Source organism: Octopus sinensis, linkage group LG8 (genome assembly GCF_006345805.1).
Source record: "Octopus sinensis linkage group LG8, ASM634580v1, whole genome shotgun sequence".
Taxonomy (NCBI): Eukaryota; Metazoa; Mollusca; class Cephalopoda; order Octopoda; family Octopodidae; genus Octopus; species Octopus sinensis.
This window is the reverse complement of record NC_043004.1, coordinates 68,827,516-68,848,289: the sequence shown is the minus strand read 5'-3', so window position 1 is coordinate 68,848,289 and position 20,774 is coordinate 68,827,516. Positions and strand designations below refer to the sequence as shown.

The 20,774-nt window shown below is 40.6% G+C and overlaps 1 protein-coding gene across 1 annotated transcript; it reads right to left on the bottom strand.

The window, feature by feature from the left end:
• Nucleotides 1–9,958: 9,958 nt before the first annotated feature.
• Nucleotides 9,959–17,982, bottom strand: LOC115214836. Its single transcript, XM_029783870.2, has 2 exons — nt 17,206–17,982; nt 9,959–10,565 (listed from the first exon to the last, which is right to left on the bottom strand). Exons 1-2 carry the CDS (start codon nt 17,843–17,845, stop codon nt 10,099–10,101), a joined length of 1,107 nt encoding a protein of 368 aa, XP_029639730.2. The 5' UTR covers nt 17,846–17,982; the 3' UTR covers nt 9,959–10,098.
• Between the last annotated feature and the right edge of the window lie 2,792 nt (nt 17,983–20,774).

The window sequence follows — 20,774 nt, the reverse complement described above, 5'->3', positions numbered from 1 at the left end:
TCGATACGCCTTTTAGTGAAAACGAACTTGTGGTGTTTCCTGACTTCTGAAAACATTGCTCCATTAACCGTTGTTATTTTTCTTGTTGCTGTAGCAGTTGTTTCTGCAATTTCTGTTGCTCTTCTTGCTGCTGCTGCTGCTTTTGAAACTGTATTATAGATGCTAATAGGTCTTCCATAATTAACAACTTTATGTCACAAACAACTGATAACTGACCTGCGTGAGCTTCGAATCTTCGTCGCTAATATTGTTGTATCGCTAATTGTTATGACGATACTTTTTTTTACACTTTAACCGTGTAGTAACAATAAAATATATAACAAAGCAGGGTAACAACAACGTATAATCCAACAAACTCTCCACGAACTATACATGAACCAACAAACAATATTCCGATAAACCACCAAAACGGCATCTTACGACTTACTGTGATTAATGCCTACTCTGTCTCTTACTCAGACCGCTACTATTTATAGTTGTTAGGCCAGTCTATTCTCGCAGGGAGTGTCGTGACCCTCGCCACAACAAAGTGAAACTTAAAAAAGTTAATGGGGCTTTGGCCAAAGAGGAAAGGGTCTGTCATTAGCCCTTTCAACCTAGTCTACCACACAACCTCTTTCGTTAAGGCCACCAAACAAAGAAACACTGTCTGCTCTTCCCGACTGAAGGAAGGCGGCGAGGCGATCTTCACTATGGACTCAGGTGATATCTGGATCCGTTCTACACCTGACAGCAGGTGTCCGACATAAACCCCAAAGTCAGCAATGCTTGGGCACTGGACGAGAGCGTGCAGAACAGTTTCGTCGCTCTGTCCGCACCTTGGGCAAGCCCGGCTGGTGGTACTTCCATGCCTGTAGAGTTTATCCTGAATCGGCAATACCATACAGGTCAGGAATTTCTGTAAGTTATCCATGGACCCTGGCCCGAAAGTCCTCCGGAACAGACCAGCGAATCCATTCTCATCGACCAGTGTCTCCCTAAGAACGTCATCGCAGTTGTCCGCCACTAACCCTCTATAGAACGCTGGAGTGGAACTGTCACCAACTACATTTCCCGACTGATAGAGGATTGTGAGCGCTTTACAACCCTCTAGATGCCAGGCACCCTGCTTCGATCTACACTTGATCCAGGACTGAGGCTCAGACAAAGAGACAAGCTATGAAAAATCGTGTCTGGCAAACGGCGATCACTCCTGCTCACCGCCTAGGAAGCACTGGAGACGTCGCAGCCTCAGCGCATATCTGCCAAGTCCCTAACTAAATTCCTTTCTATTTTATTCCTTACTATCACTAATGCCTTACTAAACCTTACTGATTCTACTCTAAATGCCCTTTTCAGGGAAAACCACCATTTGTTGTTGACGATTGCCCCCGTCAACACCCTTTTAACTAATTCTCTAATCCGGTCTCTGTAGGTTGGCAGGCCAGGAGCGACGCGTTCGGTCTTAAAAGCTTACCCAGGTCGACCGTACAGATCAAAACTTTGTGGCCTATGTATCCGACCAGTTTGAAAAGCGGGCAACTTATACTATCTTTATCTACTGGCCTACAGAATACATTGTCTAAATACGACCTGGTTAACCCGGTGCGATTCATCCATATCCACGTTGGCACATCCGGGAAATCCAGTTAATACCTGTCGGACAGTTGGAAATGTCTGAGCAGGTTTGCGAGGATTTTACCACTCCTTCTATCCGCTAGCTCCACACAGTCCAGACGGTGTTCCAGCCGTCCACTAACACTAAAGGTCGAGACGTCCCTAGAAAAACCTTCAGACGTCTGAAGAAATCCGGCTGTCCTGCTCCTTTCGGAGCATAAACACCTGAAGGCATCTCCGTCATTACTGTTCAGATCCCAGGACCACCAACTTACCTTCTGAGTCCAGGAAGATAGTCCTTATCTTGAGATAGAGGCCTTTCTGAATCAACATCGCCTTTCCACTTTCTATTCCCGGTTGACATGGAGATAAATATATATACTATCCACAGAAAATGCGCATGAAAGTTTGTCGGTCGAAGAGTCTTTTTTCACTGATGGCCACTACATCGACACTTCGGGACCTGAGGTCGTTGAGAAGATGACATTGTTTCCAAGACAACCCCAGGCAACGTGCATTTATACTGCCAACTCTGAGCAAAGTCATGTTAGATCAAAGTAGCAGAAAAGGTTACCTACTGTGGTTTAGCTGGCGATGAGGGGACGGATGTTCCGTCCCCATAAGCATGTGTGGATGTTTCCACGAGCAGTTCCTTATATATTTGTCTATTTATGTCTCTCTGAAAAGCTCCTACTCCTACAGGATATTTTGTTTTGATGGTGTTATATGTGTGTTGTGATGTTTGTATGGTTTTAATATGTGTTGATGTGTTGTTTCTCGGTGTGATATAGTTGGTGTGTGTGATGTCTGTATGGTTATATATGTGATTCATTATTTTTTATTCTTGGTGTTTACTGCTGTGCAGCTCAATAAGTTTGACTTTTGTTGTTGTTGAGATGTGTAATCTGAAAGTTGTGTGTGTGTGTGTGTGTGTGAATTGGGTTGTACTTGTGATGGTGTTTATGATAGTGGTGGTGGTGGTGATGGTAGTGATGGGGATGGGTGTGGCTGTTCTTTGGGGAAGTAGTTGAGAATTTGTTTTCGATGGTGTCTCCCCCTTCTGGTCATACCTGCTAGTATTTTATGTTGATGTTGGTGTTGCTTTGTTTCTTTCGTTTGATCTCCGAACCTTTGCCAGTTTGGGTCTCCCCTCACCGCAGGACATGTCTGATTGCTACGAACACGGGAGGGGAAAATCTTGCAGGTTATTTTGTGGTTTTTGTGTTGATAAAGTTGATGCTTTGGGGGATTCTGATGCAGTTATGTTTGAAGCTGCTATTGATTCTACTGTTGTTCTTGGTATTGTTGTTGTCAGTGCCTCTGTGATTGCAGTTGCTGCTACTACTGTTACTGTTGTTTTGCAGCTGTACTCGCCTGCTTCTGCTGGTGTTGTTGCTATTGTTGTTGTCGTTGTTGTGGGGGTAGTGTCGGCAAAAATTGGGGAGCTCACTTCTCTTTTGTTTTGGGAAGAGAGCTTTGAGATGTTTTGTGTTCCCGCATAGGGGACATCTTGGTTTTCCGCCCTCAACAGTCATGTGAAGCTTTGTGCTGTCCTGTAGGCTTATTTAGTCTAGGATATCCTCTACGCTTGTCTGGTCAGCTTGTATTAGTAAATGCATCCCATGTCTCAACCAGTTCAGCTTGTGTATCTTGTCTAACTAGCAGATGTTCATCTCTGGTGGGATGCTGAATATTCTAACTTTAAATACTCTTCGATCAAGGTAGGTGGGGGTGAGGATTTGTTCCTCAGTCGTTAGGGTAGCCGTCGAGTGATTTTTGTCTCCTTCTCTGAGGCGAACCTCACCTCGACAGTCCCACATTTCTTCCCCCAGGCTACAAGGGTTTGCTTTTCCAAACTGGTTTTATGTACATCCCTATTTGCTAGCGTTGCCTGCTCCACTTTTCTGCTTTTAGTTACAATTGTTTAATATAGAACTGTCCGCATATTAACATAAGGGACGTTAGCCATCTGAATGTGGCTAGGGACAGGGCAGGGCGGTGGGGGTGTTACTGATGTATTTAGCCCCAGGCGATCATCAACGTCACCAGGAGGGCTGACGCCATCACGGCGTCCTCTAGCCTGCAAAGGGAGATCATTCCCCGAAGAAGCGGATGCCACATACGGACCTAGGTTTCAAGGTGTTTGCCTATTATCAACGTATGGCAGGCACCGCCCCTCGACGAACGACTCTCTGTGCAGGCTATATATAAAGATTTTCACAGTAAATACATTTACTGATGTAGAAAATCTGTTCGACAGCAATAATAATTCTCTAAACGAGATATAGACAGTAACTGCTCCATAACATAAGGGACGTTAGCCATCTGAATGTGGCTAGGGACAGGGCAGGGCGGTGGGGCTGTTACTGATGCATTTAGCCCCAGGCGATCATCAACGTCACCAGGAGGGCTGACGCCATCTTTCATGCTAGACAGTTCTAGGATTGTTTAGTACCGTATTTCTTCTATACATTTCTCCAACATACACTTCGCATTTTTGAATTCATTTTCGTCTATAAAAATGTCTTCACTTACTTCTCTGGTCGCTTTCGCAAAGTCGAAACTGTTTCGGGTAGATTTACATGTCTCGTTTTTGTTGTCGTCTTTTTCGTTAATGATATTGTTGTTATTGTTGTTGTTGGTGGATCTGCTGCTGCCACAGGCGGTGGCGCTGGAGGTGGAAGTGTTCCCGCTAGTGCTATCGCTTTTTGCAATTAATTTCTTCTGTTCTTGCGATCGGTGGGGTGGTGGTAGAAGCAAAGGAAAATTGCTTTTATAGGCCTCACGTGAGCTATTGTTGTTGTTGTTGCTGCTGCTGTTACTGTACTCACTGTCTTTCACGACTTGGCTGTTCTCTCTTCCGGACAACCGGCTGTCCCTTTCAGCGGATGGACAATTCTCATTCACCATCTTTGCTTTTATTTAAATAAAAATAAAATGAGGGGCGTCTTAGCCCTAGCAAACACCATAATAGTTCCTAAGGGCTACAGATGAAGAACTAAACAGTTCCCTAATGTCTTGGTTAGTTTAACTAAATAACGATGACAAAAATACAATACATAACAATATGAATAACAGCAAACACTGAACATTAAGCAGGGTCATTAGATAAACGTAAATTCCTATCGGCGGAGCATTTAAGGGTCGGAGCTTCACTAGAATGAATGACTGCGAAAGGCAATTTCGACTTCAAAGTGTCCGTCCACTTTCCTCTCTTCTTGGTTTGACGATTAAAACGACGCCATTTTGAACATTTTCAATTTCCTTTCCTGCTGTTGATCAGACCAATTTCCAGATCCAACAGTTGATCAGACCAATGCAGATCCGGTCAACTTGGAAAGTAAACACCACAATAAAATTAATAAAATTACACTTCTAATAAGGAAAACAAAGCGCAGACTTTCGGAGCTTCAAAGATACGATCGGCGGCGGTGATAAACAACAACAACAACAACAACAACATTCCCTCTCATATATTCATATATATATATAAAATCGTATTGAGTTGGGGATGGGGTTTGAAAAATTTATGAACTTCAAAATTTTTTTTTCCTTTTACCGAAAAGGTGTCTCCATTTATTAAAGTGTATTGTGCAAAAAGAAAGAAAGAAAGAAAGAAAGAAAGAAATGGACAAAATAGGTCTGGAAGTGGGGGAGAGAGAATAAATTAAAAAAAAAATATATGTCATAAAAAGCTTTCTCCTATCACCATTAGCAACGGAATAGTGGAAAATATTAAAAAATCCCCATCAAAACAGAGGAAATTCAACTTATGTGGGTGTGCTATTCTGGAAGTCCGCTAAGGTATTTTATTGTGAAATTTACCCGGCAACGACGGGGTATTCAGCTAGCGCGTGCGTACGTATGTGTGTAATCTCAATGCTTTTTTCGAAATGTAAGTTGGAAGTATAAGTGATTTGACTCCATTTCTTAATTTATCCATGTTATAGAAAAAACATTTCCCTTAACACTGGAATTGCTACCTTTATAAGTTGTCTGTAATATCTTTGGTGCTTAAGGGAATTTTTGCTACCCTCTCTTTACTCTTTACTCTTTTACTTGTTTCAGTCATTTGACTGCGGCCATGCTGGAGCACCGCCTTTAGTCGAGCAAATCGACCCCGGGACTTATTCTTTGTAAACCCAGTACTTATTCTATCGGTCTCTTTTGCCGAACCGCAAAGTGACGGGGACGTAAACACACCAGCATCGGTTGTCAAGCAATGCTAGGGTAACAAACACAGACACAGAAACATATACACACACACTTATATATATATATACATATATACGACGGGCTTCTTTCAGTTTCCGTCTACCAAATCCACTCACAAGGCATTGCTCGGCCCGAGGCTATAGCAGAAGACACTTGCCCAAGATGCCACGCAGTGGGACTGAACCCGGAACCATGTGGTTGGTTAGCAAGCTACTTACCACACAGCCACTCCTGCGCCTATAACAATTTATTCAACCCTGATAACAATTATTTATTTTTTCTTTGTTATTCGTACACATTGAAAACATATACATACCTTTATATATATATATATATATATATATATATATATATATATATATATATATATATATATACATACATACATATATATATATATATTATATATATATATAATATATATATATATATATTATATATATATATATACAGACATAATTATATATACATACATACATACATAGAGAAGTAAGTAGACACCCTTATAATCATTAAAATTTATTTAATCTGAAATTACACATTCAAATTACTTATTGCTTCCGCCTTAGCAAAGGCGAGGTGTTGTTTCAGTCGTGTTTGTTTGATTGTCCGTGGGCAAGATACATCAAGAACCAGTGGATGGATTCGGATGACTGGCACGGTCTCATTAGATTTTGGAATCGATCCGGTACTGGGCAAGGATTCTGGATTACTTCTCCGATATTTTTTTTTACTTTACATGTATATGAAAAGTTTCACGTAGTTCTCTTGTACACGAACACATATACACACATATGCTCACAATTCAAAAGCCATTTATCGACTTTTTCCCTCCTTCCTTCGTTATTTATCTGTCATCCTTTCCTTTCTCATTCATGCGATACTCTCTTTGCCACTTCATTTCGTCTTTCTCATTGTCATTATTTTCTTAATTTCTCTCACCCCCTCTCAGTCCTAGCTATTACTGTCACTACTTCTCCTTCACTGTATTAGTATTTTATGTCCTCTCCCTTCACCTGTCACTCAATATATTCATTTTTAGTATTCTCGTTTGTGAGACCAGTCCAGTTTATTTCAGATATTCTCATTTTAAAAATCATCTCCGGCTAATCGTTGAAAGGACGTTGGTGTTGCTTTAGTGGGGGTTTGCGCTCTCTGAGCGCTCCTATTAATTGTTATAATGTGGATGTTTAATATTTAGTAGACATTGTATTTTTCAATGCAAGGACCCTATTTGACATGTTACTAATCAGATGACGAATATTCTCTTGCGGAGTTTCATGCAGTAATCTCAAAAGAACTGGCCTTGAAGATGCTTTCTTGTTCTTTTTGTGAAGTGCCCTGTCCATTATATCCTAGAGGTGTTCAATAGGGTTCATATTTTGGCCATGGAAGCTTTTTAATGCAATCCTCATCCAACAAATTTTGGGTCATTTTAGCATAAATAAAGAGTCTTCTTTAATCATTTCACCACCGCAGAAGGTTGGAAGGAGTCCTTTCTGCAATATGGACACATATTTATCTGAGTTTATGTTTCCCTCACACTCCACCAGCTCTGATCAACCATTGCTTCAAATTGCTCCCCAGACCAACACAGAATAGCTGTCGTAATGGCTGCACTCTTTTCGCATCAAATTCTTGATCACAGAGTCTCCAGACCTACACTCGACCACTGTCAAGAAATACAGCAATTCTGGACTCATCAGAGAATATGACAGTGTCTCAAAATGCTAGTGACCTCTCCACCATCTCACTGGCCCAATCTTTTCTCCGCTTGATGCTGGCTGGTCGAAGAAGTGGTTTTCTTTTTACTGCTCTGTCATAGTAACCAAGTTTGTGGAGATACCTGACAGGTGTTCTGGGACTGACATCAACTAATTCTGCCAAAGGCTTTGCGACGAGGATTATCTTGCACACTTCTCTTAGGAAAGAGAGGGTACTGTCAGAGGGCGCTGATTGATCTGGGCGAGATGATGTGGACCCCTTCCCCTATCTGGTAAATTGTACAATCATTCTATTAACTGTAGAAAGCGGGATCCCAAGGTTTTCTGCGAGTTTACGCTATGTCCCACAATACGGCCTCTTTGAAATTCAGATAATCCCAAGGCTTCTTTTGTACATGGCGTGATTAAACAGTCACATATAGAATCTGAAGCATAAAAATGTCAATTAATAAAAAGCATAAGCCTTTACAAGTTAAAATAAACATAAAACATGCTTTATGGGGTGACTATTTGCTTCTTTCATGTGTGTGTATATATATATATATTATATATATATATATATATATATATATATATATATATAGTAATATTAAATCTCTGAACGAGAAGAAAACAGTAGCAGCACGGAATCGTGAAGTATATTTGCCTACTAAATGTGGCTGTCCAATAGAGGACGATGTTACTGTTGTTTTTAGTCCCAGGAGGACATCTCCTTCACCTCGTTAACGACACGCTGTCTGTGTCTGATTAGTATTTGCGAAGGGAAATCATCGTTCCCATCTCTAGTCTTTCGTGAAACACAGACCCGTGTTTCTGGGTGGTAACCCGTCATCAGTGTGTGATAATCACTAGCTAGCGATGAGAACTCATTCCAAACGCGAATTATTATATGCTTTTTCCAGTGACAAACTGTCGTTGATCTCCCGGATCTGTATGTATCACGTAAGGCTAGAGATGGGAACGATGACTTCCCTTCACAAATACTAATCAGACACAGACAGTGTGTCGTTAGCCAGCTGGAGGAGATGTCCTCCTGGGGCTAAAAACACCAGTAGCATCGTCCTCTACGAGACTGCCACATTCAGTTGGCAAATATACTTCACAATATATATATATATATATATATATATACATACATATATATATATATATATATATAATATATATATATATATATATATATATATATATATATATATATATGTGTGTGTGTGGTGTGTGTGTGTGTGTGTGTGTGTGTGTTGTGTGTGTGTGTGTGTGCGTGTGTGTGTGTGTGTGTGGTGTGTGTGTGTGTGTGTTTGTGTGTGTATACGTGGTATGATCAACAAGAATCCGGACTGTTGCCATAGCAACGAAGCTAAAGCACACAGAGTAAAGCCGCTTGATGCAAATTGACCTTAAACTCTGCTCTGCATGTGCACTAAGTTTTAACGTTCTAGTTCTCTTCCACTGTTTTCAGCAGTGCTTGGAAGGAAGATGTGTAGCGTGTGATCGTTGCATTGACCGTGACAGAAAGTTGTGCAGAGAATATGAATAAAATTTTGCCAAAACTTTGGCGATACCTGTATAGAGGCCTACGCAAAGTTTTCAAAAAGATTTCATCGTTCTCGACACAATCAAAGAGATCTTGTGCAACTGAAACCCGAGTGTCTTTTTGGTCACCAGAAGCAGTTTTGCCACAAACTTGGCAGACACGCTTTTCATACCCAAATCTTCTGTGATAATGGATTGAACTGAACCTTACCTAATCTGTACATCGTCTGATAACTCACGGATAGTGATTCCACGATTTCCCCACACTGTTGCACGCATATCTGCGATGTTTATCTTATTTCTGCTGATTGCGGGTGGACATTTTTCGGCCATTTTGGAAATATCTGAACGACTTGTACACTTGTGTGCGTCTCATACACTCCTCTCCAAATACTTTCTGTAACTTTGCGTAGGCCTCTGACAACTTTGTGTACGTATCTAACACATTTCCCTGTCATGGTCAAGCGACGATCACACGCTACACACGTTCCTGCCAAGCACTACTGTAAACAGCGGAAGTGAGCTAGAACGTTAAAACTTAGTGCGCATGCACAACAGAGTGCAAGGTCAATCAGTGCCAAACGGCTTTACTCTGCGTGCTTTAGCTTCGTTACTAAAGCAACAGTCCGGATACTTATTGATTAGACCTCGTATATATATACACACACACACACACACACACATACACATATATACATAATTCTAGGCAGTTTCCATGTAACAGGTTCTCTCTCAAGTCATTGGTAGATCCGAGGCCCGAGATGCAGTGTTGTGAGACGGAACCCAAAATCACGTAATTTCGACGCGAACTGCGTAATCACACAAGTATGTCTACGCTTTGCATTCTTAGGAATCGATAAAAATAAATATTCATTACTTTTTCTCAATAGATATGCACCTTGCAGGTTCTTAAGCACTTGAAATTTGCACACCAGGTATTATGAAAGATTGTCCACCCCAAGCCACCAAACAAAAAATATATAAATAATAAAATTAAGTTTTCGCTGTCTTAACGGGATGTCTTTTGTTTTTATCGCCGTAAACGTGTGTCGTTGTAATAGACATATCTTAACATTTGACCGGCTGTTGTATTTAAAGTGTCTGTATCTTTCAGAGATTGAGGCAGACGGTATTGATGGTGAGTCCACATATGTACAGCTACATTTTTATCCCAAGGGACCACTTTAAGAAAAAGTTTCTCAAGCTCAAACCAGTTCGGATGATAAATATGTCCTTTATCTACCTTAATAAGGTGTGAATATATTTTTGATAGCTTCAGTGGTATTGCCATTGAATGAACTCCCCAAATACTAGAGTTAAAGTTTCTGTAACTTTCGTACCAATATTCTAAGAACTTGGAGTGTATTTTGGCAAATATTAAACCGTTCCCTATACCGGTTGCTGGGTCGATTAGGCCCATTGTAAGGACTGGCTGCCGGAAATGGTCGATTGGTCGCAGGAATAGAATGTCCGGATCAAGATAAATCCCACCGCTCACTGCAATAAATAGACAAATATAGATGTATTAGATTAGATGAAACGAAGTGAAGGAAGATAGTACATGTGATTATAAAGATAGAGCAACTCCTAACTTTCGTCACCCCTATCCCACCTCACACCTATGCATTCCCAGACAACACACCTGAATACAGACAATACACACACGCACGCAACATGCATAAACATACAACTTTCGCACACAAACATACACACACTATAGGGTCACACATACACACACATGTACACGTGCACACACCACCCGAACAATCACACATCAACTGCTACACACAAGCATTTGCACATGCACGCACACACGCAAACACATACACACACACACACACACGATAGCCTAACACAGATATACACACGTCCATACACTCACACACACAGAGATACACGAAACGCACATCATTACACTCAATGCACGCACTAAGTTACTTGTGCACATACACACACATGCTCCCATACAATACACACATGTACACACGTCCATACGTGCACACACATACACACCAGTACTTGAAACACACATCACTCTACAAAATGTACATACATACATACATATATACATACATACATATATACATACATGCATACATACATATATACATACATACATATATACATACATACATATATACATACATATATACATACATGCATACATACATATATACATACATACATATATACATACATGCATACATACATATATACATACATACACACTCACACACAGGCCCACATAATATTAAGCTTGCCCCCACATACATTCACATGCACTCACCCCCATTCACACGCATATGCACTCACACACACCATTCTCACATACACACACACACACACGCTTGCGCACACTAGTTTGGCCAGGTCACTCTTATTATCTCCCTTCCACTCAATCTCTTTCTTCTGGCTATTTCATCATGTCGAACCGTTAAACCCTATATATTTCTTTTCTCGCTCCGTTTTTTTTACGTTTTCTTTCCCTTTTCCCCTTTCAATCCTTTCTGCCGAAGAGCGTAGGTACGAAACGTCAAAGACTTTTCCATTCTTCCTTATCGTCAAATTAATACACCTGCTTGTTGTACCTTCACCTATCTTCGTCTTTTGCTTTCTGCACATTTGAATTATATCGTTACTATTATATTAAACTATCTTATGTCCGAATTTGGTCAAATGCGTTTGTGTTTTTTTTCAATATTTAATTTTGCTTGCAATAGCCGGTTCTTTTGAGCAAACTATTGTATTCCAGCTGTTTCAGATGCCAAGATATGAGAATTGTCGAAGTGTAGTATAACGGCTTAGCATTTTTCAAAAGTGTAGTAACTCCTACATACGACAGTTTTGCTAAAATATTTCTGACTGAAAATATCATACATGCATGGAGTTAGGATTTCATACACCCAACAAAGTCTTATTGTTTAGCTGAAACTGTTGCTAATGTAAAAAGAAATGGAATAGTGAAACTATTTTTTCGTTTTCTGAAGAAGCAACGTTTTGGACTTACGAGACTTACGCATAATAGCAACAATGTGTGTGTGTGTGTGGTGTGTGTGTGTGTGTAAATTTTCAGGATTCGACAGTATCTAGTATTTAGATAGTAATAGCAAGGTAGAGTCGAGGATAGAGCACCTGTGTACTGACAATGTGTACTGACATGTATACTGTACTTACTAAAGTGAATACCTATTTCTTTATTACCCACAAGGGGCTAAACACAGAGGGGACAAACAAGGACAGACATAGGTATTAAGTCGATTACATCGACCCCAGTGCGTAACTGGTACTTAATTTATCGACCCCGAAAGGATGAAAGGCAAAGTCGACCTCGGCGGAATTTGAACTCACAACGTAACGCAGACGAAATACCACTAAGCATTTCGCCCGGCGTGCTAACGTTTCTGCCAGCTCGCCGCCTTATACTAAAGTGAATACCGATTTGCTCTTCCAGCTACGCATATATTCACAAGTAACACAATAGCTGTGTTAATCAGAGAGGAGGAATATGTTGTATAAAATCATAATTAACTGATCCTCCTATATTTTCTTTTATCCAAAGCCAGTAACTTTTCAGTACCAACTCATATATATAGATGCTTCCATGTCATCAAAAACTGGGAGATTTCTAAGATTTGTATGTCCTCGGTGCCCACAAAACCTTAAGTCATACAAAGTTGAGTCAAATTGTTTTTAGAAAAATATATGTAACTCCTACCAAATGTGATTAAAGCCACTCTCTTTCGTTTGTCCACTAGTTCATCTACATCTATCTATATGTTTATCTATCTATCTATCTTTCTACCTAAGGTGTTGGAGCCGCGCAAGAGGCCCGGGTGGCAGAGGCGCAACAGGGCAACAAAGCCACCATTTGGTCTCTGGTAGATGAACACGGGCACGAATTACTCGAGCCAAATAAAATGTGTGAGGCCTTTCAACAGCATTTTGCCCGACTGTTCGGGGCGAGTGGCGGGCAAGAACGTAGGGTGGACTTCAGTGCCTACCTACACAGCCTGTCACGACTCTCCTCAAGAGAGGCAGGGCGCTGCGAAGGTGCCATCACGGCGGTGGAAGTGCGGGGGGACGCGATGGCAGAATGCTCGAGGGACAAATCGCCGGGTTTGGATGGTCTACCCTACGAGCTTTACAGTTGTATGCTAGACTTGTTTGGAGACGTCTTGGCAGTGGTGTGCTGCAACTGGCAGCAATACGGGAGTATGCCTGGTTTTGTGGGCCGAGGAGCCGTAACACTGCTGAAGAAAGATCTAAACAAGCGGGACATAATAGATAACTTTAGGTCCATCACTCTGCTTAATGCAGACTTGAAAATTTTGGCCAAGGTGTTAGCCAAGAGGTTGGCGCTTGTCATCAAGAAACTGGTCGACAAGGCGCAAACGTGCGCTGTGCCGGGCCGGAGCATCCATGACAACCTCCATCTGATGCGCTACATCATAGACAGGATAGTTAAGGAACCTGGCATGAGTTGGGCCCTGATCAATTTGGATCAATCGAAAGCTTTCGATAGAGTAGACCATCGATACTTGGAGGCTGTCCTTAGAGCGGTTGGTTTCGGTCCCGTCTTCCGCGACTGGATAGCTGCTTTGTACAGAGGTATCCATTCGGTAATTCGCGTAAATGGACATCTATCGAGACCTTTCGACATTGCACGTTCGGTCCGTCAAAGATGCCCCCCTCCCGTTGTTTCTATACGTATTGACTCTCGAACCATTACTGCGGCAGCTGGCGACTCTGAGGAGCATCCCGTGAGAATTGGGATGCGGGGACGAGCGTGTCTGCATACACGGACGACGTTATCATCATAGTGTCTAGTCACGAGCACATCGAGCTGGTCGGAGAGACACTGCAAGACTACGAAGCGGTGACAGGAGCAAAAATCAACCGGGAAAAGTCAGTGGGCTTGGTACCTAGAGAAACAAGCCTATGCCGTCCACCAGCCCCTCCGTCGTGAGACGTTGGACCGACGGTCCGGTCGAGTTGCTCGGGATCTGGTTTGGTCCGGACCTCCAAACGGAGAAGAACTGGAACGAGATAACGAGTAGGGTGGTCACTCTCGCCCGGCAATGGGCCGAGAGGAAACTGTCCCTAAAAGGTCGGGCGGAGATGGCGAACACGTACATCGCGTCTGTCATCTACTACCACCAGACCGTCGTGCCTTGTCCCGACCCTATCATCACCAAACTACAACGCATTCTCTTCCGCTTCTTGTGGAAAGGATGCGTCCCGATGGTCAGGTGATCCATTTGCTGTCAACACCCGTTAAAAGGAGGGCTGGGTATGCCATGGTTGATGATGCGCAGGCACGCGCTGAGACTGCGACATCTCCGGCTCTACGTAGACGACGGTGAATAGGTGTGGTCGCCGTTTGTGAGGCACGCTTTCCCGCAACTCGTTTCCATGACTGGACTGCAGTCGTAGATCAAAAAGAGGACGAGGAAGGGCGAATGGCACCGCGAGTGTCGCGTTGATCTCAAGCAACTCTGCCGTCCCGGGTCGACCTTGAGTGACTTCAACACAACCAAAGCATTCTATAGGGGATTAGTGGAGGGGAGGTATGACGACGACCTCGGGGCGAACCTGGACGTCGACGAGGAATACCTGACCCGCCTGTCCAAGACGACTTTCGAGCCAGGACCTATGGACAACTTCCAGAGATCCCTGGCCTGGCAGTAACAAACACTTAGCCTTCATCAGTGAGTATTACCGTTTCTTGGCTAAAAATGACTCTCCTCACCATGTACGCATTGGCCAATAGAATGCTACGGCAAATTCAAAACGAGCAATCGCTAACTTCGAAAACGGTAATACTCACTGAGGAAGGCTAAGTGTTTGTTCACCAGGGCCTGAAATCATGTGCTATGAGTACGTCTGTAACTCATTCGCGATTCTCAATCGCTAATGGTAAGTTGACCCTTTCTAATTACAGTGGTTTTGAATTATTTTTGACTTCTATTTCTAGCAATGATGGTATTATCATTGTACCCTTCTGGATCGCTGAAATGTACAAATGTTTTTCATCCTCTCTCTTTGTGGGTTGAATCAAGGAGACATTGTTGAAACTGTCTTTCTGTATGACAGACAGTCCCAGCATATTAGAAGAGACCAGGCCAAATATTTCTTTTGACTCCTTAAGTAAACTGTGATCCTTGCTCAAAGTAAATCTGAACCATTTAAATTGAGTTATTCTCTTCTTCAAATTCAGTATGATGTTGATTACTATATTTTGGCTGTGGCTACAATTGATTAGAATCTGTTCTGAACTAACATCCATTTCATCTGTCCCTGGTGCTCTTCTTCACCTCTTGGTGAGTTTCTAGAATTTTGCATCACTGCCTCTTATTATGCTGATATCATCAGCTGATTGCAAATGCTTTTCCTCCAATGAAAGTGAAAGTGTTGGAATTGTTTATCTCCTAAATATGCAATTCCTAGATATTTTTCTGGAAGGCATTTTCCAGGAAGACATTGAAAAATACTGAAGCGAGGAGACATTCTTAAGGAAATTTTGTTCTTCTAAAGAAGTATCCCCAGAACTGCACTTGTGTGAACTAAAGTACAATGGTTGAATTTGTTTATTTTCTCTTATTCCTTTCTATTGAAGAGTGTAAGTTCGAAACATGAAAGACTTTTTCATTTTCCCGAGCGTCAAATTAATACACATGCTTGTTGTTTATATACTTGTCTTTGTTTTTGTTTTTTCTATAAATTTCAACTGTGGAGGTGCGTGGCTTACTGGTTTGGGTGTCAGTGTCATAATCGTAAGTTTTGTGGTTTCGATTCCTGGACCGGGCGACGCATTGTGTTCTTGAGCAAAACACTTCATTTCACGTTGCTCCAGTCCATTCAACTGGCAAAAATGAGTAACGCTGCGATGGACTGGCGTCCCATCCAGCCGAGGAACACATATGCTAGAGAAATCGGGAAACCGGGCCCATGAGCCTGGCTAGGCTTTAAAAGGGCGCATTTATTATTATTTATATAAATTTCAACTATATATATATATATATATATATATATATATATATATATATATAAATAAGTACTTGTGTGTGTGTAGGGGGGGTTGTAATGAAAAGATTAGCTATGTATGTATTGTGTATGTATATGTATGTATACAGAGAGTTCGAGTTAGATTTCACAATTTGTGCAAAAGGAAAAGAAAGAACACTATCCCATACAGAATCAAAATTATTTTTCAAAACATTTAACTAGTTTTAACTAGATTATGATTACTCCAAGTAGCTCTCATCAACTTCTACCATAGCCACAGGCTCTGGAACCTGGCGCATGCGTTCCTCCCTGTGTCCATTGAGAAATCAATGAACATATCCTTGATCTTAAACCACCAGCTCGGCCTTAGTGTTGCAGTCAGAACAGTTGATGCATCTCTCAACCGCGCCCAAAATATAGTAATTTATTGAATTACAAACGGGAGAATTAGAAGACTAGAAATTGGGGTTGGTGAAATTGTAGAAATTCTCTGACAACTACTTCTGACACTTTCCGGCGCTATGGAAAGGAGTAGAAACCTGCTGCTATACACAGCCCCTTACATCCAGAAATTGAACAGTCTCCAGCAGCTTCACATAGGCGTCTGAATTTAACTTAAGACCTAAGGAAATCTATGAAATTCGTGGTGGAAGACCGAAGATCCAGAAGTGTAACAGTAAGTCTCAGAAGAAACCGACCAGCAAAGAGTTGAGGACTTCTCTTTCAGTAGTAACACTACACAACGTTGGAACGAAAGGGGAAAATAGGTAAGGAACACAAATGTTATTTGCGTGTGAGTGCGCTCGCTTTGGAAACTAGTCAATAACTTCAATTCTGTATAAGATACAAAAACCGGGAAAGCGAAACAAAACCAGAGATATGTTGAAATAACAGACAGATATATAAACAGCCAGGTAACAAATAATGGAAGACATTTATAAAAATATAAAATTAAAGAAATACATATACGTACATACCAGAATCTACATTCATGTAACATCGGAAGCATGTGGATTTTTAGTTATATCAGAGTTATGTTGGAATAACAGACAGACAGATATATAGACAGACAGGCGTTAAATAATGAAAGACAACTATTTAAGCATAGAATTAAAGAAATATATGTACGTACATATCAGAATCTGCAGTCGTATAACATCGGTAGCATGTGGCTTTATTTTTATTGTTTGGTTAAATATTCTTTGTGGTCTCGTCCTATACACAATTTTAACACCGCGTACGTCTTCAAGCAATTTTCTCCACCAAAACCCTATCGGGCTTTGATCACCAATCACATAGATATTAGCATCAGGTATTACTCGTCGGATGCTGAACGCACTCATGTAATTCAAAAACGTGAAATTGTATGCTCCATAAATTATATAAAATACGTTTTTGGGTACCGTTTTCCATTCTTTTCCAGGCGGAGGTTGCAAACAATCGCTGCTGTTTGCTTTCAAACCGCGTTTTGTGGCCGTCTGCGATAGATACATCCAACAAAGTAAATCCATGCGTTCCAAAGGTCCATCAAATCCTAACAAGGAAAAGGTGCTATCACTTTCCAGTATCATGTGTAGCAACTTCTGAGCAGCAGTTTTTACTTTCCATGTATCCTCGTTGGTGATTTTCAATGGGCCATAGACTCGTTGTTTTATTTTCATGTTTTCATGTAATCTGCATAGCTTGTACAATCGTATGTGACTTAAAATATAAATCCCTATGGAAGTACTAATTATACACAGAACAAAGAGGTGTTTTAGTGTCATTCTCATTGTGAAGTCCGGTTTGTTTCAGTGAGAATGGAGTTTCTTGGTTGATGGAAGAATGTGTGTGTGTGTGCGTATGTGTATGCTTGTATGCGTGGAGAGAGAGAGAGAGAGAGAGAGAGAGAGAGAGAGAGAGAGAGAGAGAGAGATTGATTTGGTTGTAAATAACTTAAGTTTCGACTTAAGAAAGCGAGAGAGAGGTGTACATAGGAGATTGAAGACAGGTAGAAAAATTAAGAATGAGAAAGAGATAGTAAGTTGGTGTAGAGAGAGGGTGGTAATTAGGAAAATGATGATGTGTAGAAACAGAGGTTTTGACCTGTTCGAAAGTTCTGTGAAAACTGATAGGAATAAAATGAAAATGTAGGAAGGTAATAAATCGAACCGAGAAAATATGAAGAAAGAAGAAAGAAAGAAGAACAAGAAAAAGAAAGGTAAGCGAGAAAATACAATAGAAAGAAAGAAGGAAAGGAAGTGAGAAAGAAAATGTCTGATAGAAGAAAACAAAGAAAATAAACATAGCAGAAAGAAGTAAAGAGAAAAGAGGAAAAATAAACAAACGAACAAAAAGAAGGCTCAGGTATTGATAAAAGAAAAACACAGAGAGAGAGGGAGAGAGAGAGAGAGAGAGAGAGAGAGAGAGAGGGAGAGAGAGAGAGAGAGAGAGAGAGGGAATTGATTTGGTTGTAAATAACTTAGGTTTCGACTGCGAGATTTGATAGTCACTCACTCTTATATTTAAACTCCACATAGGCACAGGAGTGGCTGTGTGGTAAGTAGCTTGCTAACCAACCACATGGCTCTGGGTTCAGTCCCACCGCGTGGCATCTTGGGCAAGTGTCTTCTGCTATAGCCTCGGGCCGACCAAAGCCTTGTGAGTGGATTTGGTAGACGGAAACTGAAAGAAGCCCGTCGTATATATGTATATATATATATATGTGTGTGTGTATGTGTTTGTGTGTCTGTGTTTGTCCCCCTAGCATTGCTTGACAACCGATGCTGGTGTGTTTACGTCCCCGTCACTTTGCGGTTCGGCAAAAGAGACCGATAGAATAAGTACTGGGCTTACAAAGAATAAGTCCCGGGGGTCGATTTGCTCGACTAAAGGCGGTGCTCCAGCATGGCCGCATTCAAATGACTGAAACAAGTAAAAAAAAAAAGAGTATATCTTTTCTATATTTTTCTATATCTTCTCAGTAAATATTTTAAAAAGTAAATATTTAAAATTCTAGTCGGAAATGTTACAGAAATGTTCTGTCTTCAGAACTCATTGATTGTATTTCTTCCTTAGAAGTGACATTCTGATTCAGTAGTTGAATAAAAGAGAAGCTCCTCATGATAATCTTGATTTGCAATCGCGTTTTTCATTTATATATTGTTGAAATTTTCCACACATGTCTGTAATATATATATATATATATATATATATATATATATATATATTATATATATATATATATATATATATATATATATATTATATATATACACACACACACACACACACACACACGCATATATGTAACATGGGTAGTTTCGCTTTCCTGGAGGCCTTCTAACAAATTCTCGCTTATTAGGAGAGACGACCCACGTTACACGTGGGGATACATAAAAAGTGATGGTTCAAGAAAGTTGGTTAAAACTGACGGTAACTTGAATAGTGCCAAAGACATCCAGTTGCTGATGGACAATTTGATAGCAGACTTGGATGAAAGTGAGATTTTTCAGCATGATGGAACTCTATGCCACCGATCACGTGCAACACAACAGAGTCTGGCTGATAAAGGTGTTACTGTATTGAAAGATTGGCCAGCTCAGAGCCCTGACTTAAATATTATCGAGCAAATGTGGATAGAACTAAAGAGAAGAGTCCGTCAGAAGGATCCACGCAAACTTGAAGAATTGTAGGAGCTCAGCCACAGAGAATGACATATCGTACCTGTGAAGATGATGAAGAATTTGTACGCATTTCTTCCTAGGCTCATTGAAGCAATTATTCAAGCTAAAGGAAGCCACACGAAATATATTAACAATGTACAGTAACTTCTTGAAATAAACAAATTTTTATTATAGACATTATTCTGATTTAAAACACTGTATCTTGATTGGTTTATGTGAGGTGACCGAAAACTTTTGCATGGCCATTTTGGTGGTCGTCTCGCATATTGCTTGTTTATCCATTTATTGTTTGTCCATATTCGTTCTGTTACACTTTGGTCCCATTTCCCGATAGCCTTCTTGCCGGTCGCCACCAAAGGGGATCAATATTATCGTTAAACGCGCGAAATTGCATTTGACTCTCTGGCCGATAACTGATGAAGAGTTGGGGACCTTCTGCGTCTGTTTTCCGTTCGTCTGTGAGTTTACTGTCTTTCAACTTGCCATTCTGTATCTGTTTTCCGTTTGTCTGTGCATTTACTATACGTTTTTTTTTAGATAGAGATAGATGGAGAGATTTTTTTCTGAATATTTAGCGGAAGCAACAGTTGACAACTGAATGAATTTGATAAAAACATCTAAATATGAAACATCATGACAATTATTCAAACCGAAGTCCTTCTTGAGTGATACATTTTTCCATTCGAATCAATACAGAATTACAGATAGTATTTAAGGAATTTTGATTTATTGTCGGGTGGCTTTTGGTCAACCATATACATTACATATATACATACGTACATACATACATACATACATACATACATACATACGTACATACATACATGCATACATACATACATACATACATACATACATACATACATACATACATTCAGACATACATACATACATACATACATTCAGACATACATACATACATACATACATACATACATACATACATACATACATACATATATATATGCACAAATAGATAGTTAGGGATAGATAGATTTTTTCTTAATATGTTATAAAAAGTTTGATAAGTGCCAAG

Excerpts from the sequence above, each read along its gene's own strand:
- LOC115214836 (XM_029783870.2), bottom strand. The coding sequence starts at position 17,845 with ATGAGAATGACACTAAAACACCTCTTTGTTCTGTGTATAATTAGTACT. Across the intron at positions 10,566-17,205 it reads ACGACTGCAGATTCTGATAT|TGAGCGGTGGGATTTATCTT; the intron begins GTACGTACATAT and ends TATTTATTGCAG.